At 43.1% G+C, this 20,121-nt stretch overlaps 1 protein-coding gene and 1 long non-coding RNA gene across 4 annotated transcripts; one reads left to right on the forward strand and one right to left on the reverse strand.

Moving 5' to 3' along the window:
• Positions 1-7,839: 7,839 nt before the first annotated feature.
• Positions 7,840-14,336, reverse strand: TCF21 (transcription factor 21). Of its 2 annotated transcripts, XM_011962133.1 has the most exons (3): positions 13,602-14,336; positions 11,603-11,700; positions 7,840-10,257 (listed from the first exon to the last, which is right to left on the reverse strand). In XM_011962133.1, the coding sequence occupies exons 1-2, from the start codon at positions 14,049-14,051 to the stop codon at positions 11,611-11,613; spliced, it is 540 nt and encodes a 179-aa protein (XP_011817523.1). In that variant the 5' UTR covers positions 14,052-14,336; the 3' UTR covers positions 7,840-10,257; positions 11,603-11,610. The 2 variants fall into 2 exon arrangements, with proteins under 2 accessions (XP_011817523.1, XP_011817522.1); XM_011962132.1 differs by lacking the exon at positions 7,840-10,257 and having other exon boundaries at positions 11,156-11,700.
• On the forward strand, positions 10,611-18,730 carry LOC105526200. Of its 2 annotated transcripts, none has more exons than XR_001004045.1 (3): positions 10,611-11,726; positions 14,019-14,873; positions 15,793-18,730. It is a non-coding gene; the product is annotated as an uncharacterized LOC105526200 (long non-coding RNA). The 2 variants fall into 2 exon arrangements; XR_001004046.1 differs by having other exon boundaries at positions 14,251-14,873.
• The last annotated feature ends 1,391 nt before the right edge of the window (positions 18,731-20,121 follow it).

The raw sequence follows: 20,121 nt of genomic DNA on the forward strand, positions 1-20,121 counted from the left end.
GGTCATGCATACAGTGGCCACTCAGTGATGATGCATATAGCCAGTCGGCCACAGGTATAAGAGCAAGCCCCAGTAACAACAGTAGAGCCCCGCTCAGAGTGAAATGGGGGTACCATACATCATCATTCTAAGACGCATTTTCTCCCCACATTTTCACTTTTTGAAAAAATTTGAGATGGAGTCTCTCTCTGCCACCTAGGCTGGAATGCAGTGGCACAATCTCAGCTCACTGCAGCCTCTGCCTCCTGGGTTCAAGCAATTCTCCTGCCTCAGACTCTGGAGTAGCTGGGATTACAGTCACACACCACCACACCTGGCTAATTTTTGTATTTTTAGTAGAGATGGGGTTTTACCATGTTGGGCAGGCTGGACTCAAACTCCTGAATTCAAGTGATCCACCCACCTTGGCTTCCCAAAGTACAGGGATTATAGATGTGAGCTACCACGCCTGGCCCATTTTCACATTTCTAAAACCGGGGTGCATCTTAACATTGGTCTCTTTGTTTCAATGATTTGTATTGTTGGACCTATAATGGAATTAACTGCAGTTAAAGAATGTCTTTACAAAGATTATACTCTGATTCCACATTTTAAAAAAAAGTTACTTTATGCATAGAAAGTAATGGAAATAGAGAAGTACTGTGTAGTAACAAAGGCATTTGCCATTGGAAGAATATCCGTGATTCCAGATTTTCTCACAAATTAACATCCAAGTGCTTTTTGGGGCATAAGAAAAAAGTAAACAATAAGTAGATGATCCTGTAATATTTGGTTACTGAGATACATGCAAAGGATTGCCTAATACATGCTGTATTAGTTTCCTGTGGCTGCCTCAATAAATTACCACAAACTTAGTGCCTTCAACTGACAGAAATTTACTCTTCTCTTAGTTCTGGAGGCTGGAAGTTCAACGACAGTTTCGCCGGGTTGAAATCAAGGTGTAGGCAGAGCCGTGCTCCCTTGGAGGCTTTACAGGACAATCTCTTCCTTGCCTCTTCTGGCTTCTGGTGGCTGCTACTCTTTCTTTGCTTGTGGCTACATCATTTAAATCTCTACTGTCTTCACATCACAATTTTCTCTTCTGTGCATCAAATCCCCCTCTCCCTTTCTCTCATAAGGACACTTGTGATGATGGCATTTAGGGCCTACCCAAATAACCAAGGATAATCTCTCCATCTCAAAATCATTAATCATATCTGCAAAGACCCTTTTTCCAATTAAGGTAGTATTTATGGTTTCCAGGGATTAGAATCTGGTCTCCTTGAGGACACCATTTAGCCCACTACACAGGCCAAACAATGCAACTAGGGTCAGGGAAACCTCCAAATTTGTAAGAATAAGTAAAAGAAAGCCTGGTGTGACTAATTTATGTTGGTATTTTCATTATGCTCCCTGCCAAAAATATCAAGAAAGAGTCAACATTAAGACTATAGAATGGGTATCAAGTTGCTTGGAAGAAAATTACAGAGATAACAGAGAACTCTTCTAAGAAATGTTCTTAATAAACCAGAAGATAAAAATGGGTGGTAAATCACCAGATATTCACATTTCAAAGTGGAAAATTATTCCATAGGGCCAAAGAATTTTTTAGAAAAACTTTTGTATGGTAGATTAATTATAAAAATGGTTCTAAATTTCCATACTTACACAGTCTCCACGTTCTAAGCAAAGTGTGTTAGTAGCTTCTCCTATTGAGAGGTAAAATTTATTTCCCTATCTCTTGAATCTGGGATGCCCTTGTGACTGGCTTTAGCCAATAGAACACAGCAGAAGTGGCACTATGCCTGTTCTAAACCTAGGCCCAAGAGGCCTTATGTCTTTCTGTTCTCTCCCTGGTTGCCACAAGAACAAACTAGCCTATGGGATGATTAGAGATGCATGGGTTAGCTGGGCACAGTGGCTCACGCCTGTAATCCCAGCACTTTGGGAGGCCAAGGTAGGTGAGTTGCTTGAGGTCAGGAGTTCGAGACCAGCCCGGGCAGCATGGTGAAACCCTGTTTCTACTAAAAAAGAAAAAAAGCTGGGTGTGGTGGTATGTGTCTATAGTCCCAGCTACTTGGGAGGCTGAGGTGAGAGGATTGCTTGAGCACGGGAGGTGGAGGTTGCAGTGAGCCAAGATTGTGTCACTACACTCCAGCCTGGGTGACAGAGCCAGACCCTGTCAAAAAAAAAAAAAAAAAAAGATACATGGTTCAGTTTTCCTCATACCCTAGCCAGTAACCGGTCAGCCACAAGGCATGTGTGTGAGGCCATTCTTGACCAGCTAGCTCCTAGCCAAATAGACAGCCAGCCAAAAATGTATGGGCAAGCCCCAGTAAGAAGAGTAGAGCTCAGCTCAGATCAGCAGACCCTCTTAACTGACTCAAAGACTCCTGAGTAACAACTAAAGCGTATTGCTTTTAAGCCATTGGGTTTGAGAGTGGTTTCTTCTATGACAAAAACTGTTACATAATAAAAAATCACAAGACTTTCATGACTGGGATTGACTAAATGATTCAGAATGAATTAGGCTCTGAATATAAAATAATTTTTGGAATATTTAAACTAGTTCATTTTGCATACATTTTCCTTTTATGTATCCTTAATGGCAATATAGGATTAAAATAAAGTTATAAATAAGTCTAAAAGAGATCCTTAAGAAAGTATAAAGTACAGATTCTAATTTTAAAAAGGCTTAATGTCATGCTTTTCTTGGAAGGATTTCTTTCCTTTGTACGGTTACAGTTTTTAAAATTTCTTTTATTCAGGGGCCCTCCTACATTCAAAGCAGTTTCAACAAAATACAAGAATTCTATACTCAGCTTTCTGCTGCTTTTTCACCATATAGCTCTTGGTAACTTATTTTCCATCTCTGAGTTTCAGTTGCCCTATTTAAAAATGTGAGGATAATAATATCTCTGGGTCAGGGTTGTTTTGAAGATGAAATATGATAGCGTCTATACATGTGCTTCGTGCATGCAAACGGATGAAAAAGATTAAGAAAGCTGAGTCTGTCCTGGTATTTCTCAAATGTGCCTTATAATAACATTTTACTGGCTAAAAAGTGCTAGTGATTTCCTCAATAAAATTGTTCTAGTCTGTAAAGTAGGTCATTTAGGTTATATGAATTTGTTTTGTTGTTGTTATCTCTGCTCCTTCTCCACATCATGGACACAATAAGACCTAAGAACGTGGCCTTTTTCCAAAAACATGTTGCTCCCCATTGGAGGAGCAGAATAAACCCAGGTGGTCCATATGTAGACATCCCAGCCCTTATGGCATTATATTATGTTTGTAGCAAACTGATTTGGGATTCTTGTTGCATTCAAAGCCTACATTGCAAAAAGCTGCCCCAGCCAACAGCCAATCTATCTCCTGCTAACTACAGCGGATGGGATAAGAGGCATACAACTGCCTGGAGAATCTAACCAGAGCCTTCTAGAAGAAGTCAATAGTGGTCCCTGTCTTGAAAATTCAAATTCAAAAGATGTAGAGATGTAAGCTTTGGATAGTTGAGTTTGCAACTGAATTCAGTTCTTGTAGAATTGGGGCCACAGTCAGCAACTTAATAAACCAAACCTATGTGAAACAGATAGTTCAGAAGCAGTTGAAAGTGAGCCAGCACAGAAAATTAGGTTGCAGAGGATAAAATGCAAAAGACTGACAGCGAAAACAGAGACAAGGGCCCAGAGAGCTCCAGCTCCAGAGAGGAGAGTTTCCCTCCTAACTTTTCAGTTTCCCAGGAGAGATTCCCTAATTCCCAGTTACAATTTATTTTCTGCCAGGAGATGTCAGCCAGATTCCCTGGACTATCTTTACAGTACCTCATTCCCCTTTTTATTTGAGCCAGTTGGTATGAATTTTTATTCCTTGTAACTATATGATCCAGTTAGTTTTTAAAAATTCTCCTGGATTTAGAGATGTCTTCGATTTCTTTTATTCCTTGTTGGAGAATATTATTTGGTGATATAACGTAAAATATAGATTTGGTCTCTGTCCTGGTTCTTGGCACAAGAGCTTCTAAGACCCTTGGAATCTCCTGAGTGATAAGAATTTTTTTTTTTTTTTTTTTTTTGCATGCCAATGAGATGGTTGGTGGCTGGAATCACTGCATGGTCCATAGACAGCTACAGCATAGGGGCTGGTTGCTGGAGGAACAAGCCTTGTGATTGGAGGGTTGGCATTTTCAGCCCCACTTCACCTCCAGAGAGGCAAAAGGGACTGGAAATTTGAGTTCAATCCCTAATGGCCAATTGTTTAATCAATCATGACTATGTAGTGGGATCTCCACAAAACCCCTAAGCAACAAGGCTCAGAGACCTTTTGGGTTGGTGAATGCATCCTCTTACTGGGAGGGAGGGACACTCTGCCCCCGTGGGAACAGAAGATCTCATGATGAGGACCCTTTCAAACCTTGCTCTGTATACCTCTTCATCTGGCTATTCATTTGTATCCTTTGCAATATCCTTTATAATAAACTACTAACTGTAAATAATAAACTAGTTCATCCGTGTCCTTTGCGATATCCTTTAAAATAAACTAATAACTGTAAATAAGTGTTAGTGAGCTGTTATAGCAAATTAGCGAGGAGTTGGCATCAGAATGGAATTGTAGGACTCCTAGCTGGTGTCCACAGAGAATTGGAGAATCCATTTGTATGGGGGAAAACTCCACACATATGGTGTCAGAAGTGTTGTGACTGTATAGAAAAGGAGAGTTTTTCTTTTAGGGAGGATAAGTATGATTGTTAAAACAAAAAACAAAAAACAAAAACAAAAACGGTGGCTCACACCTGTAATCCCAGGACTTTGGGAGGTTGAGGCGGGTGGATCACCTGAGGTCAGGAGTTTGAGACCAGCCTGGCCAACATGGTGAAACTCCGTTTCTACTAAAAATACAAAAATGAGCTGGGTGTGGTGGTGGATGCCTATAATCCCAGCTACTTGGGAGGCTGAGGCAGAAGAATCGCTTGAACCCAGGAGGCGAAGGTTGCAGTGAGCCGAGATCTCGTCATTGCACTCCAGCCTGGGCAACAAGAGTGAAACTTGGTCTCAGAAACAAAAAAAAGAAAAAGAAAAGAAAAAAAAGGGAGCCGGGTGTAGTGGCTCCTGCCTGTAATCCCAGCACTTTGGGAGGTCAAGATGGGCGAATCACCTGAGGTCAGTAGTTTGAGACTAGCCTGGCCAACATAATGAAACCCCATCTTCACTAAAAAAATACAAAAATTAGCTGGGTGTGGTGATGTGCACCTGTAGTCCCAGCTACTTGGGAGGCTGAGGCAGGGGAATTGATTGAACCTAGGAGGTGGAGGTTGCAGTGAGCCAAGATTGCACCACTGCTTTCCAGCCTGGGTGACAGAGAAAGACTCTGTCTAAAAAAAAGAAAAAAAAAAAAAAGAAAAGAAAAAAAAGATAGGGGAAGAAGCTACTGAGTGGGAGATGGATGCCTAAACTTAAGAGATTTGAGGGCAGCAGAAGATGGTGGCATTCACATAAACTATAAAAGATGAATAATGCTAGATGAGATTCATTAGTAAACGATCCTAAGAACCAAGCAGAAAACTTTAGAGGTGACTGTTTCTCAGCAATGGTCAGAATGCTGGTGGAAGACATATTGTTTTGAAGGACACAGTGCTTATTATGGACCCTTGTCTGAGATTTATTGTGAAAAAAAGAATCCATGTGTGATGTCATGCGGACCAATGTTTCATATTAATCCCCCTTCAACAAGATTGATCGTGTTTTTTCCTGTATAGATTTATTTTTACTACGGAATAAGTGTCTGTTAAATGTTTAAGTATTATGGTGTATAACCAAATTCTGAAATTAAAATTAGACAATATATTTAAGCCAGTCTACGGTCCTCGAAATGCAACATAACCTCACTCAGCAGACACAGGTATCTCTAAGAAGCTTATCATTAAGCTTTGTGCATTCCTCTTTGAGCACTTACTGTGTACCTGAGACTGTGGTAGGTGCTGAGAAAATCAAGGGAACCAAACAGACATGGTTCTTGCTTTCATGGAGCTAGAAGAGATAGAGAAAAACAGAAATGAAAGAAAATAACAATTACCTATTATCACTAAGTTGATAAGTGCTGAAATACAGAAATAAGGGCAGGACCCACAGTAGATAAGGTGGTGAGATCTCACTAAAGAAAGAAGAGATCTGAATGATAATCTGTTTTAATCACACTCAAGGTGATTTGATGCTATTGGATTATAAGAATTCAATGATTGTTTACTATTGTCTAGCTAACTAGGGGAAATGCATATCATCCTTTCAGGCACTTTTGTAACTTAGTGACCAGAAGAAGCGGGGGGACCAATATTAATTAGTGTCTATTATGCTCCAGGCATTGTCCAATTACATATTAGCTCAAAAAAGTAGTCATTATTATACCAATTTTAGAGATGGAAGAACCAAGGTCCTGAAAGGTCTAGTATCTTATCCAAGGACTCAGTCAAAAGCTCTTTCCACTACACCAGGGTCTTACCTACATCTGTGAAAAGCAATAGGTTACTTCCTCATCACCAACTGGATTAATTTTAAAATAAGATTGTGTGAACTACTTAGTGCCTCAAATCATTTTCATTATAAAAGAAACTTTTAAACTAAAGATTCTAGTCTACAGGCCATGTAAATTAACATTTAGTAATATATTTTACTGGAAAACGGGAGAGCATATTTCTTGAGTGCTGCCAACAATCTACCGCCACCTGATTTCACCCAGTTCCATCATACCTACTTGCTTTATTCTTTTCTTAAATGTGCACCCAGACTTCAACGTAAGAGGTTCAAGTTCAAGTTCAATTTAACCACAACAACAGCCCCATTGCCGTTTTGCCCCACTACTCTCTATCTTATCTATCTTAAAGCCTCAAAGAGTTAATGATTCATTCACGATTCAACTACATTGAGTGCTGGGTATGAAAGACCGCCTGACATTGTTTTTGAGAAGTCTGTTCTCAACACTCTGGGGCGTTCTAAACGGATGCTCTCTCCTCCCTTTCCCACCCTTTCTCCCCGTTCGGCCCTGGGAGGGGCTCTTAAATAGTCCTTGGAGGTGGTTAATCTTTCGGTGAACTGGTAGGAGGGTGCGCCTGCGCAGCCTGCCCAGACCCAAAGATCAAAGGCGTGTTCCTCTCAGACGCCTGGAGGAAACCCGGCGGACTCTGAAGAATGCTGTTGGCAATCAGCGAGTTTCCAAGGGCAGAGCCAGCATTTGGAGAGAAGGATGCAAAGCTAAGAAAGGATGTTGGCAGGACAGATGTGCCCCGCCCGCACCTGGGTTCCCCGCGGTGTGCGGACGTAACCCAGAACCTGCCCTGCGCCTCATCCCTGAAACAGCCGATCTGCGGCGAGACACGAGCCCGCTGGCCCGGAGATTGCACCCGGAAAGGGACAGAAAGGAGGCTGTTCGGGCTGGGGCTCAGAACTCTTTCACCGTCTCGCCTACTTTCAAACACTCTTCTCCCAGGCCGGGAGGCTTCAGAGGCTGCTTCCCTCCTCCGCCTTTGCGCTCAGCTTCCTGCTGGCCGCGAGCTCCCCAAGCACTCCTGCTGCCCTCGCCCCCAGCCCTGGCTTCCCTGCAACCCGAACTCCAGGCCGACTTCCCGACGCATACAGTGCGGGACCAGAGCAAAGTCAGCCACTCGCACTGGAGTGATGGGGAGATTTTTTCTGGCCTGAGAATGGACAAAGGGACTCTCCTGTAGGGGAGGTGATTCCAGGGCCCCCAGATTTCTCTCTTCCTTAGAGGTGGCAACGCAGCCAACAGAAGTCTGGCTTTAATCCACTCAGGACTTAAAAACATCATCTAATGACTGAAATCTGTCTGAGAACACAGGATGAGCGCATCCACGTCCACACACCCGAGTGGAACAAATCTTTTATTTTCTGAAGACAAGTGATTTGAAGTCCAGACTGTATGGCATTTAAGAATTAGGAATCCACTGCGTGCCATCCTGGAGTGAATAGAAAATTAAACCAAATTGGAGTCCAGAATATGCAGCTTCTTTAAGAAAAAATTCCTCTCTGAAATATTCTTTCCCGCTGCATTAAGCAGTGTTCCTCATGAGAAATCTGAAAACATTGATTGTTAAAATGTGGTCCTGGGACCAGCAGCATTGGCATCACGTGGGGCCCCACTTCAGACTCCTGGACTCAGAATCTCTGGAGGGTAGAGGCGTCTAGGTGATTCTGAAGAACCACTGGCTTAAAAGTCTCCTTGGTCAGTGTTTTCCACTAATCAGTAAACATATAGAGCCAGCGGAGCTGGAGCTCTGTATCACTTATCTTTTTAGAATGAAGTCTCTGTTTGACAGTGGGAAAGCCTGCTAGAAGGATCCTGAGTTGCTTGTAAAGTCATGCAAGCAATGAGAGAATGAGAGAGAGAGAGAGAGAGAGAGAGAGAGAGAGAGGACTTCCCTGGCTACAGTCCAGATTGGATATCTGTCTGCTTCTGAGAACTTGCAGACTCACTTACTTGAAACACTTCATTCTCCGTTCAGGCGTCTGTAAGATGCTTTGGTTGTTCTCCTGGTTCTTTCTAAAAGCACCTTCTAAGATAGTTTTCATAACCTAGAGGTCACAGGCAGGATACTCCCCACCCTTAGCACCCCCCACTCCCAACTTCCAAACTATACTGGCTTGAGGCCAGGGGAGTTCCCCATTCTTTCTGTGAAGCTACTCACCCCCTATTCAAATTGAGACACACTGACTACCTGGGCTGGAGCTGGAGCAGGGTAGGCTGGGAGTTTTACCCTTCTGGGAAGACCAGAGGAGAGAGACCTGTGGTGGGTGTGGGTGTGCTGATGATCTGGAATGGGAGAAGGGCCCACTGAGAAGAAGAGATGGTTAGACTGTGAGTGTGTGTTGGAGGCATGTGTGGTGTGGTCACGTTGTCATGTTCCTGAGCTAGTGGCAGCCACCACCCAGTCATTCCCACCGTGATCCTCACTCCATTCAATGGGCAACCATGAGGACCTGAGTGTGCCCAGGCCCCTCCTTGGCTGAGGCTCCTGATGGGACTTGGCAGCCTCATCATCAGACACCAGTGTTGACCTACCTGCAGGTGCCAGGCCCTGACTTTCCTCTCTGGATTTCTAGGAAAAAGAAAGTTCTGGACAAATTTAGAGAACACTGAGGAGAAGTGCAAGGTGAGACAGAGACAGAAGGAGAGAGAAAAGAGTCAATAGATACCAAAAAGAGGTATTTTCGTTCATGAAAAAAAAAAAAAGATCATTGCCTGGACGCTATAAACATACACCCCTTGGAGCTTCCTGCCTGAGACACTTTCAGTTTGGATCTAGGCACAGATAGTTCACCACCCACCACTTAGTAAAAGTAACTGACATTTTCATGGAATCTTTCCTTTACCAAGGGATTTTACAGATACAATCTCATTTGAGCCCCACTAAGTCTCTGTAAGATGAAAGGGGAAGGTCTGCATATAATGATTATTATCATTCTCATCACCTTTATCCCTGCTTGCAGAGATGGGAAAACTGAGGATCCAGGCTTTTTCAAGAAACAGCTAGCTGGATGCAGAACCAGGGTCAAAACTGCGTGTTCCCTATTCATAGCCACATGCCTCCTGCCTAAAGCAAAGGCTTCAAATTATTGATAGGCAACTATAGACAGCCATGAAGACTTTCTAAAAATCCATGTTTAGATTGGCGTTGCAAGGAAATGAGCAAGAAAAAGTTATTTCTCTATGGACGGCCTGCCTGGAATCCTCAGAATTTAGCGCGTTTGTTTTGTAAAAACGTGAGTGGGAGATTGGAAAATCTGCGATACGTGAAAGGCGAACAATTGAATCACACTAGGGACTCTTTGATTTGAACTCTGGATAGGTTGAGGCATGGACTCTATCCCTCTGGTAGAAAGGACAGAACACATGAATCTGAGGAACGGGACTCTGACCAGAGCTTGAAATCTCTTTTTGAAAGTCAAGTTGGGGTGGCGGTGGTGGGGTGATGGAAGGGTATCCTGATATCTTGAGAAGTCCTCCATGTGCAAACAGACAGGCGGATGAAGTCACCGAAGTTCTCAGCCCTTGGAGAATGAGGAATTGCGCTTGGTAAAGTAGTCGCCACCCCTTGGTAATGAGGTCACTATAACTGACAGAGAGCACACCTGGCAGAGCAGCTTCTCCAGTCGGGACCAGCCTAGCGGGATCCTTCCTTTATGGCCAGGCAGGGGCTCCACCCGAGGAGCCAGAAGCAGCCTGTGGGGTTGGTGGAAGGGCGGAGAAGCTCTTGCTCCAGGTACCAAACTAAGCCGAGAAAAAAGGGTAAAAAATCGAAAAGAAAGAACAAATGAAGCGGAAGTTTCAAGGCTCTCTGCGAGGAATAACAGTATAAATAACCGAAGACGTCTTGTAAACACTGCGGTCATAACCCCGAACATTAAACAGCCCCGGTGGCATCTGGCGCATCGGCCGCCGCGGGCTGCTCAGGGGCAGTGAGAGAGCCGGGTCCCAGGCTTCTCTGCCTTGCTTGTCTGTTTATCTCAACTTAATCTTCCCCTAGGAGCTGTTCCGTAGCCTGGAAAATGTTTAAATTAAAACCCAGTCCGCCGGAAGTCGTGGTGGGAGCTAAACGCGCCCGCTAACCGCAACCAAAAGGCAGGCATGCAGGTTTGTTGTTAGAATTAATTAGTGGATTATTAATAAGAAATGTAGATAATGTATGCTGCAGAACTCTGAAAATCCTGAAACACACCCTAAGGGTTATGGAATTTACATCTTCCATAGCTTCTATTATTTCTTCACTAGTTTGCAGCCATACCCACACCTGGAAGGTGACGAAAGGTGGAGTTTACTTTCTCGCCCGTGTCAGCAGTCATACTGTGGAATCCATGAAAGCTGGATTTCCTTTTTCTGGTGCGTTTTTACTCTTGAACTGTGTAACTGTGGATAACTTTAATACTGCCCATTCTTTGTTTACAGTTACATAATTTCTATTGTCCTTAAAAGTAACCGACATATTTCTTTTTTAAGGTTACAGTAAAAAACGTAATCTGCATCTTCATTATGAAACTCATATGCAATTTTCTTCTATCTCTAGAATTTAGATTGATGTTTAAAAGAATCATTTTCATTATCAAGCTTCCCCATAGTTTCCCACTTTTCTATTCCAAATATTTTTAAAAATCACACAAAATGTCAGAGCTTTTAGCAATATAAAGAAAGATTTATTTTCAAAAGTTGCAAAACTTGTTTGAAAAAAATATATATCTTTAAGTGAATTACTTTATAAATGCGACTGTCAAAGTCAGCTATCCTATGATCTACATTTTACAACATATTGTACAAAAGATACATTGATAGGTTCTTATCTATTTATACATTTATAATTACATATTGCACTTGGACCAGCAAGGCTTGCAGAGTCATTCACGGTAGAAGTTAATAAAGTTAAATAGATGGGAATCTTTGCAAGTACAATTGATCTCCTCTGGTTTGGAAACGAATCTCCTCGTCGTTGTAAAGTGTTCTCGAGGGGTGGGACAGAGAGAGGAGCATTGCGAGGGGGAAGCAGAGACAGAGAGCACGGAGGGCAGGGGTCGCCTTCCCGGGGCCCGCTCCCCCCGGGAGCGCGCCTTTCCCAGACTCGCACCTCCAAGGTCAGGACGCGGTGGTTCCACATAAGCGGCTCGCGGTCACCACTTCTTTCAGGTCACTCTCGGGTTTCCCGGCCACCAAGAAGGGCCACGTCTGCGGGAAAGAAGAAGGTGGAGGAGGTAAGTAGCCATGGCGGAGGGGGTGGGGTAGGCTCCGGGCCAGAGATGAAAGGAGTGGGGGCGGTGGGGGCAGGCAGTGCACTGGAGAGACCGATTGATTATCTCTGCAATTTACTCGCGGTCCTGGCGCACCCCGCGGCTGCATAAAGCAAAAAGCTGCCTTGGCGCCAAGTCACAGCTCGAGGTGGTGGTGGTGCTGATGGTGGTCTTTTAGAACGAGAGCCGAAAGGGCTCATACTGGGTTCCTTGTGAGACCCAATGCAGGAAGCCCTGGGCAAGCCGAGAGTGGGTGGTGCTGTGGCACTGCCTGGAAGCAGACGCTCTGGCAGCCTGAGCGGGGAAGCCCAGAATGACCTTGTGCCTGCTGGGCACCGAGTTCGGGGCGAAGCTCCCTCCTGGCCTCTCTTCTGAGGTGGTGGTCGGGTTTCAGGGCCCTGTCGCTTTCATCGTCTTTCATCGCCATCTATTTCCCTAGCCCCGACTTTCGTTTCTTCCATCGCAAACACCAGCTTTGACTACAACTTCTAAATTAATCACCACCTCTTAAGGAAAAAAAGAAAAAAGCTAAAAAAAACTACATTGACTTTTAATTTAAGATGGTCTTCGTGCTGGACTGAGAAAGCATGCTTTCTCTTCCTTTCTCCGGGCTGTTTTATAATAAAGTTCATTTAAGTTTCTTATTCAAAGATGAAGAGAGTAACAATTGTAAATATTCGAGGCAACACTTTCATTTTAGGTGAAGATTTTAAAAAGCTATTTACTCATTGAAAAAAAAAAAAAAAAACAAAACCCAAACTTTCAGTTGGAGGGAAAACTATTTTTCATGGCAAAATGTAGTTTTGCATCTTCTTCTCCCTCAGTTCCAGAAACCAATTCGGTGAGAAGACAATTCAGACCTCTCTCACTACTGCTCTAGTGCTGGCTGATAAGACTTGCCTTTTAAGAGGAAAAATCTCTCATTCTTATCATATACAAACAGAGGTCCTAGTAAGTTGTTGTTATTGTTTTTCTTTAGATCCTAGAAGTTTTAAAATAAAATCAAATAAACAAATTAAAATGTATTTCTTAAACAGTAAAATGCATTTGAGAAAAAAGTAGACTCGATGATTATCAGTTTTTTTGTCTTAAAAAAGTTAGGCTCAATGGGCATTACTTTTTAAGATAACAGGTAACTTTTCTTAAATCTTGGATGAGAGTGACCTATTTTAATATTTATTAAACTCATACTAGTGAGGATTTACTGATTTTGCTGATGATAACTGGAACTTCTAGGATTTAAAAATACTAATCCACTTATAGGAGAAGCACAGAATATTTAAGCGGTTGGGGGCTTACATTGACAATTCAGGGGGGCATAGATGTGTCCTTACCTAATGGTCCTAAATATGCTTGTGAAAGAAACGGAGGTGAGTGTTTTTATTTACAAGGAAAGGAAAATCAAAATCCACTCTCAGCTAAAAGAAGAGAAAAGGATTAATAAAATGCCTCCTCGGCGTGAGGTCTTGTCAGTGTTCTCAGTTCCGCAGCAGCCACTCCACCCCAGGGAGGATGGCGTTGGAGCGGGCGCGGGGGATCCCTCCTCTGTGCCAGCTCAATACACTTGCAAACCTTTAATTGGGCTGCCGCGTCAAACCCTTGCATAAATCACTCCCGCTCCGGGGGCTGGTAGGGCAGAGAGCGAGGGCCGCGTCTAGACCGCCCGCCTCTGGTCCCTGGAGGCTCTAGGCCCGCGGTGGCCGAGGTGTGTAAGTCACCGCCACGCCCGCACCCCCACTCCCAGCCCCGCGCGCACTCGCGCCCACCTCTGGCGGGACTGCGGGCGCGCCTGGACTGCAGGATCGCCTGGACTGCAGCGGCAGCCCTGGGGGCACTCACCAGGTTGACCGGGTGAATGTACCCGTTCTCGTATTTGTCGTTAGCCAGGATCTGCCTCAAGTGGGCGATGTAGCTGGACGCCAGCCTGAGCGTGTCCAGCTTGGAGAGCTTGGTGTCCGGGGGCACCCAGGGCAGGGTGGTCTTGAGTCTGGAGAAGGCCTTGCTCAGCACACGCATGCGGGCCCGCTCTCGCGCGTTGGCGGCGTTGCGCTGGACCTGCTTCCCCTCCTGGCTGACCCCGCTCAGGGGGCTCTTCTTGGTGGGCGCCTTCCTCCTCTTGCCCAGGCCGCCGCGGCCCTTCTGGGGAGACCCATTCTCACAGTTGGAGCTCTCCTCGGTGCTCTCGTTGGAAGTCACAAATTCCTTGTTCGAGTCCATTTTCAGCCCGTCACATTCCAACATCTCCACCTCTTGAAGGTCCTCCACATCGCTGAGGGAGCCGGTGGACATGTTTGGCGGAGTGGACGAGGGAGAGCGGGAGAGAGAGAAAAAGAGAGAGAGAGAGAAAGAGAAAGAGAGAGAGAGAGAGAGGCAGAGAGATAGAGAGAGACCCTGAAACCAAGGGGCCTCCCGAGTGTGGCGCAGCCACCTCCTGTTGGGAGCTGGAGTTGGGGTCTGGTTGGGTTTCACAACCCTTTCCCCTTCGCAGAGTTGTGAGAAGGAACCTAGAGGACTTCTGCAGCAGAGGAACCGGCTCTCTGTTTCCCCACTCCCAGAGTCGTGGCCGTAGAGGAGTGTGAGCGAGCGCTGAGGAATTTGGTGGACACTAGGAATTTATCTGGGGAATAGAGGGGCGGATCTTTGCAGCCAGGGGAGGGGCCTGCCAGGCCCCAGCAAAGCGCTTAGACCCCTTTCACAACCGGAGGGAAACTCATTGCACAGACCCTAATTTGCAACTTGTAATGTAAATCAACTCAACTGCATCATGTACTTACCAGCCACCTTCTCCCAGCTGCGGCCGGCTGAGGAGAATCATGTCCTGTCCATCTCTAAAAGGCCTTCTTTCCCTCTTAAGACGTCACAGCTGGTTGTTACTGAGAACTTTAGAAAAACGACTAGATCCTTTGGCTCTTTCTGGGCCTTCCACCTACGAATCTCACAAGCACTCCATGCCCTCTCCCCTCCCAAGAAAACGCGAGTTAAGATACAGGGAGTATCAACTGCATCCTGCCAACATCTCATAAAACTCCAAGGCTTTACCAAGATCTCCTTCCACCTTCCCCAGGATAAATGAAGACAAGTGCTTCCTAGAATCTTTATGGTGATGGAAAAGTAAGTATAAAAAATTTCACATACACCTGATCATTTTCAAGACATCAAAGGACTGCCTATGTGTACACAAACATACTTGATTTGCACGCTCAAACCCAACACACACAGCTTAGTGGGAGTGGGTAGGGAATGAGATAGGGCAGTATGAGTGTGTGGAAAATATTATGTTGGTTGATCATCTTTTCCTAATAAGTGGAAACTCTCCCCTCTTTTTTTTCTAGAAATGCATTTAATATTCCCTTGAGAGTCTTAGTTGCTCTCAGACATCACCTTGCCTGGCACTTTTTGTGATGCACCATCCCTTTCAATGCTGCTGTCTTTGTCCTCTTCTGGCCTCTTTGGTGCCAGTGTTCCTCACATGAAGCTGACACCACAAAACACAAAGCAAGATTATCCTTTTGAGAAAGGTTCTTTTCCATCTTTAACCCCAGCTGGAGCCATCTTTCCTAGAGAATAAGAAAGTCTCCTGGGAAGTAGGTAGAAAATCACAGGGAAGCAGAACCTAGGGATTGGATGAAATTGATGCAATGAAACCACGGAGACTGAAGGTGTAAACCTCTCTTCAATTTCTTTGCCAGGTTTTCTTCCCTTGCAGGTAGGCATTGAAGTTGGGCTGGAGCAAAATGTGAGAGTGGTTTCTGAGTGGTTGTCTTAGGGTCTGAAGGCTTCTCCTACATTAAGATATCATGTCTCTAATCCTAGGCTCAGCTGGGAATTCACTAACCTCTAACGTTTTGTTTTGCTAGCAGGGTCTTGTTTGCTTTCCCCCTATGCTGTAAACTAAACAGGTTGTCAGCAAATCAGTCTTTATTAATGAATTAGTGACCCCTCTTCCATAATATCTTCGCTGAGGATCCAAAATTTGTTAATCACCAGTGTAGAGATTTATGAGCTCTCTTATTTTCTGTTGTTTGTGCAGGTGGAGATTTAAATGACCACATCCACCCTAAGATTTATTGTGAGAATGATTGATGTTATAAACCAGGAAAGGACTCTTCCCACAGCAGGGTTGACAGAAATATCAAGTTGAAGTTGCCTTTGTCTTCACGTACAAATGACCCAGTACTACAACACAGAAAGTATAATAATTTCATCTGAAGTTCAAGACAGCAGTAAGAGAACACCCAGCAGGCCTGTTAGAATTTTCTTTACTAATTCCCCAACTAGTTTCCTTTGATTTGCTCTCCCTTCTCTCAGTCTTGGTAAAACATGAAAATTAAAGTTATTTTTAGAGTAAAGAGCTCTGTGAAAATGGGCATTGGCCAATACTTTGTGAAATGTGTGTGTGTGTGCGTAGCTACTAAGATATCTACAAAATAACTACAAATAATTAATTTGGGCTCTGGAATGTGATAATTATTATAAAAATCCAAACTATGGCCTTACTACATACCAGGCTATTAAGCTGTGATTTTTCTTGTTGGAGCCATTTTTTTTTTTGGCTCTGGTTCTCTGTTACACCTTAGTTAATGGACTGCTCAGGCTGTCTAGGGGGATAACAATCATAGTACTATGTACCACTGAAAAGATTTCTGTTGTCTATATGTTTCTCAATGTCGGAAACTTAAAAGCACCAATTTCTGGAAGCATGTAAAACTAGCCTCATGTCATAGGCTGGTTTTTATGCTTAGCAATTATTTTTCTTTATAGCCATATAAGAAATAATTAAGTCTCATGTCCATTTATCTTGCAGTGAGACGTGTAGGCTGAGAAAGGCTAGTGGGCTGATAATACATTTTGGGGTGTTTCTAAAATCCTGTAAAAGATGGCTTTCAGTTTGGGAGTAAGATTTGAAGAATGCTGTTGCTTATATATCTTGATTTGAAGTCTTGGAGAAAGAATATTCACATGGAAAATACTTTTTTCTTTTAAAATTTTGTGTCTATCCCTGCTAATAAACACTTAGGGACAAATGGGTGGGGCAAATGACTTCTTGTTGGATTCTACTGAGCAAATCAGTTAAGCTGTAACTTAAGCTGTGCCAAATTCTCCCAAGATGTAAACTATATTCTGTGAGAAGAGAAGCACTTTGGAGAAGCTGTATTAACCCTTTTGGTGTGTTGACTATTTCTGTTCCAAAGCATGAAACAGAAAACTAGTGATTTGAAAGTATGAGATCATTTCTAAAAGTTCTTACCTGACTTTTAAGAAACAGTTATACCCCAGAGGCATCTGGCCAATTTGCTGCTCACTTCTAACAATTTGTTTTGCAAGAAAGACTATCTTTGAAAGATTTTAGTGCTAAGGAAATTTTATCTCCGAAAGCTGTAAAATGAAGATTAGGCATGGAATGTACCCTTGAACTTAAATCCTGGTTTATCAACTGATACATTTACAGGAAGTTCAAATTTGATTCAGTTGCACTTGGATGGAATAATTTGCTTCTTTTTTTATGAGAAGGAAAACATCATAGGCTTCCTTTGAACTGACTTCACATGCCATTACATAATCTTTCTCAGGGGAAAAATATGCCTTTAAATTTAAATTTTAATCCTTTTCTCTTTCTACTCATCATTTGGTCAGGAGAAACATAGGCTGGCAAATCGGCAAAACTGCCCATTCTCTTTTTTCTTCATTTCTAATTAGCACCTCCAGATGTTTTATTGATTTTGTTTGATGGTAACTACCACCACTTCAAACATTTGCCAACTTTCTATGCAAGTTGATGCCTTTTCTTTTTTTGATGGAGTCTGTCTTGCTCTGTCGCCCAAGCTGGAGTGCATTGGTACGATCTAGGCTCACTGCAACCTCCATCTCCCAGGTTCAAGAGATTCTTACGCCTCAGCCTCCCGAGTAGCTAGGATTACAGGTGCCTGCCACTACGCCTGTCTGATTTTTGTATTTTTAGTAGAGGTGGGGTTTCACCATATTGGCCAGGCTGATTTCATACTCCTGACCTCAGGTGATCTACCCACCTCAGCCTCCCAAAGTGCTGGGATTACAGGCATGAGCCACCGTGCCCAGTCAGGTGCCTCTTTTTTGATTTTACATAATTATCTCCATACCCTTTGTTGGCTGCTGATTGATTATTATCTTCCACTTATATGCTAATCAAAATCTGACTTTGTTTCATTAAATTTTAACTTTATTTCATAAAGTGAGCATTACCTCTCTTTGCTCATTCTAAATTATAGTGGTGCTGGCCTGTTATATTTTGGCAGCTAAAGTGAATATAGCACTAGTGAGCTTAGTGGCTAGCTAAGAAGGTCAATAATAGTGATGCTGGGTGTTGCTGCTACCTTTACCTGGCACCAGCTGGGAGATGGTATAAATCCTGGATGGTATAAATCCATTCAGTAATCAGAAGTCTTCTGCGTGTTCAGTATACCCTAACCCCCTCTTTTCACATTTAATTCAGTGAATTGTAGATAAGATGCCACAGTGCTAAGATTTAAAACTGGCAAATAACAACAATAAAGTCTAGAGAAAGATTCTGCATGGTTCTTTGAATCCAAGAGTTAATCTTGCATTTCACATGTTCCATTATACAGCTTTAAAAGCAGCCAAGCCTATGTGCTTGAAAGTCAGAGTTTACCCTAAGGTGTAAGTGGGCCAGAGAAAACTCAGGCAGACAAAGAGAGTTAAAAATTTTGCAAAGCCAGTTTAATGTCCTCCGAAGTTTTCTAATACTAGAATAATTTTATTAGACTCTGTCAGTGTTAGGAAAGAGAGAGAAAAGGACTGAACGACTCCTGAGTCAGGTACCATGCAAGGACCTTTGCCTCCATTCTCTTGTTTCATGTATTTTCTCTCCTTTCTGTTGGCACTGCTAAAGAAAGAGCTGCCACATGAAATGAATATTGTACTAGAAATGTATGCCAGAGGCTTTCCCCTGTAATAAAGTTTTAGAAAAACTGCCTTGAGTGATGACTATTCTGTATCTTAAAATAAAGCTTGAAAGCAAAACCTCCCAAGTTTTTCCAAAAAGAATAAATCTTCTAGGTTGTATGGGAGACCCCTTTAATGCACTTACATGTTACGTATAGTTTATTGATGGGCATAAAAAAATACAGGCCAACTTGCTGTCAGCCTCCTTCCTGTATGGAGGCACTGGAATCAAAGGCTCCTTTGGGTGATTATCTCTTTGGGATTATTTCCTTGTAGCAGGTGCTTTCAGCTTTGAGGAACCAAGAGTTGCAGGAAAGTACTGAGTGTGAATCCTGGCTTTAGGAAGATGAAATATTTCCAGGCGATGAAGCATTTTAAAATAGAGACACAAAGTAATAGTTTGTCAGAATTGGATGGGGCTGAGGACCAAGGAGGCCATAAATAATCACAAACTCTGTTCCAATGAGATGTCAGGGACAGTACTGCCCACCTAACCCTGTGTCCTGATTTGCCTCGTATAATTCCTTCTACTGAGTCACATTGCCATGAATGGTTTTTGCTGTTTGAATAATTATAGTAAATGTGATAAAGTTTCTATTCTGTTATTCCCTATTTAGAATATGTAACCATTGATCCGTAAATTATACAAAACGAGATAGACTTGAGCTGTCCTGGGATATAATGCTTAGAACCCTGTCTAAGATGGTTTAAGTAACGTAATCGCCAGAAGGACTTTGTTAAAATAAAAATCTCCTCTCTATGATAGAAATCTGATGGGCCATCTGAGGGCCACTCTTTCAACTAACACATCCCCAAATCTGCTCTCTTCTCACCATCTCCTCTGCTAAACACTGGATCAAGTCACTCATGTCACTTAAATGATAACAGTCTCTTAAAGGGTCTTTTTGTTTCCATTCTTGTCCTCTTAAAATCTATTGCCAATAAAGTGTTTCAAGTCATTCCCCTGCTTAAAATCTCTTAAAGTTTCTCGTTGTGTTTAATATAAAATCCACACTTCCGATTGTGACTTGCGTGAGTCTGGTTTGCTTGCTACCCTTTAACCACGCCGGCCGTGTCTGTGCTCCTCCAAGACACCACACCCATGCCTCCCTCAGCACCCTTGCCTTGCTGGTTTTCCTGTTTGGATGTTTTTGTCTGGCTCTCTGCATGGCTGAGCCCTTAGATTTCAGATCTAAGCTCAACTGTCATTTTCATGTGAGAACTTTCCTGAGCATGCAATGAAGAATATTTTTGTTCCATGATTCTACTTTATTTATTAGTAATAAAAAACAGTAGCTAACATTTACTATTTACTACGTACCAGGCACTGTTATAAAGCCCTTTCACGTTTAACAAATTTAGCCCTAGTAACAATTTTATAAGGTAGGAAACTTATAGATGAGAAAACTGAAACATAGAG

Source organism: Colobus angolensis, unplaced genomic scaffold, assembly GCF_000951035.1.
Source record: "Colobus angolensis palliatus isolate OR3802 unplaced genomic scaffold, Cang.pa_1.0 Scaffold58, whole genome shotgun sequence".
Lineage (NCBI taxonomy): Eukaryota > Metazoa > Chordata > Mammalia > Primates > Cercopithecidae > Colobus > Colobus angolensis.

Bases quoted from the DNA above. Each gene is read 5' to 3' on its own strand.
- TCF21 (XM_011962133.1), bottom strand. From the start codon at position 14,051: ATGTCCACCGGCTCCCTCAGCGATGTGGAGGACCTTCAAGAGGTGGAG. The intron at 11,701-13,601 runs GTGAGTGCCCCC...TCTTTCCCGCAG, and splicing joins ACATTCACCCGGTCAACCTG to ACGTGGCCCTTCTTGGTGGC.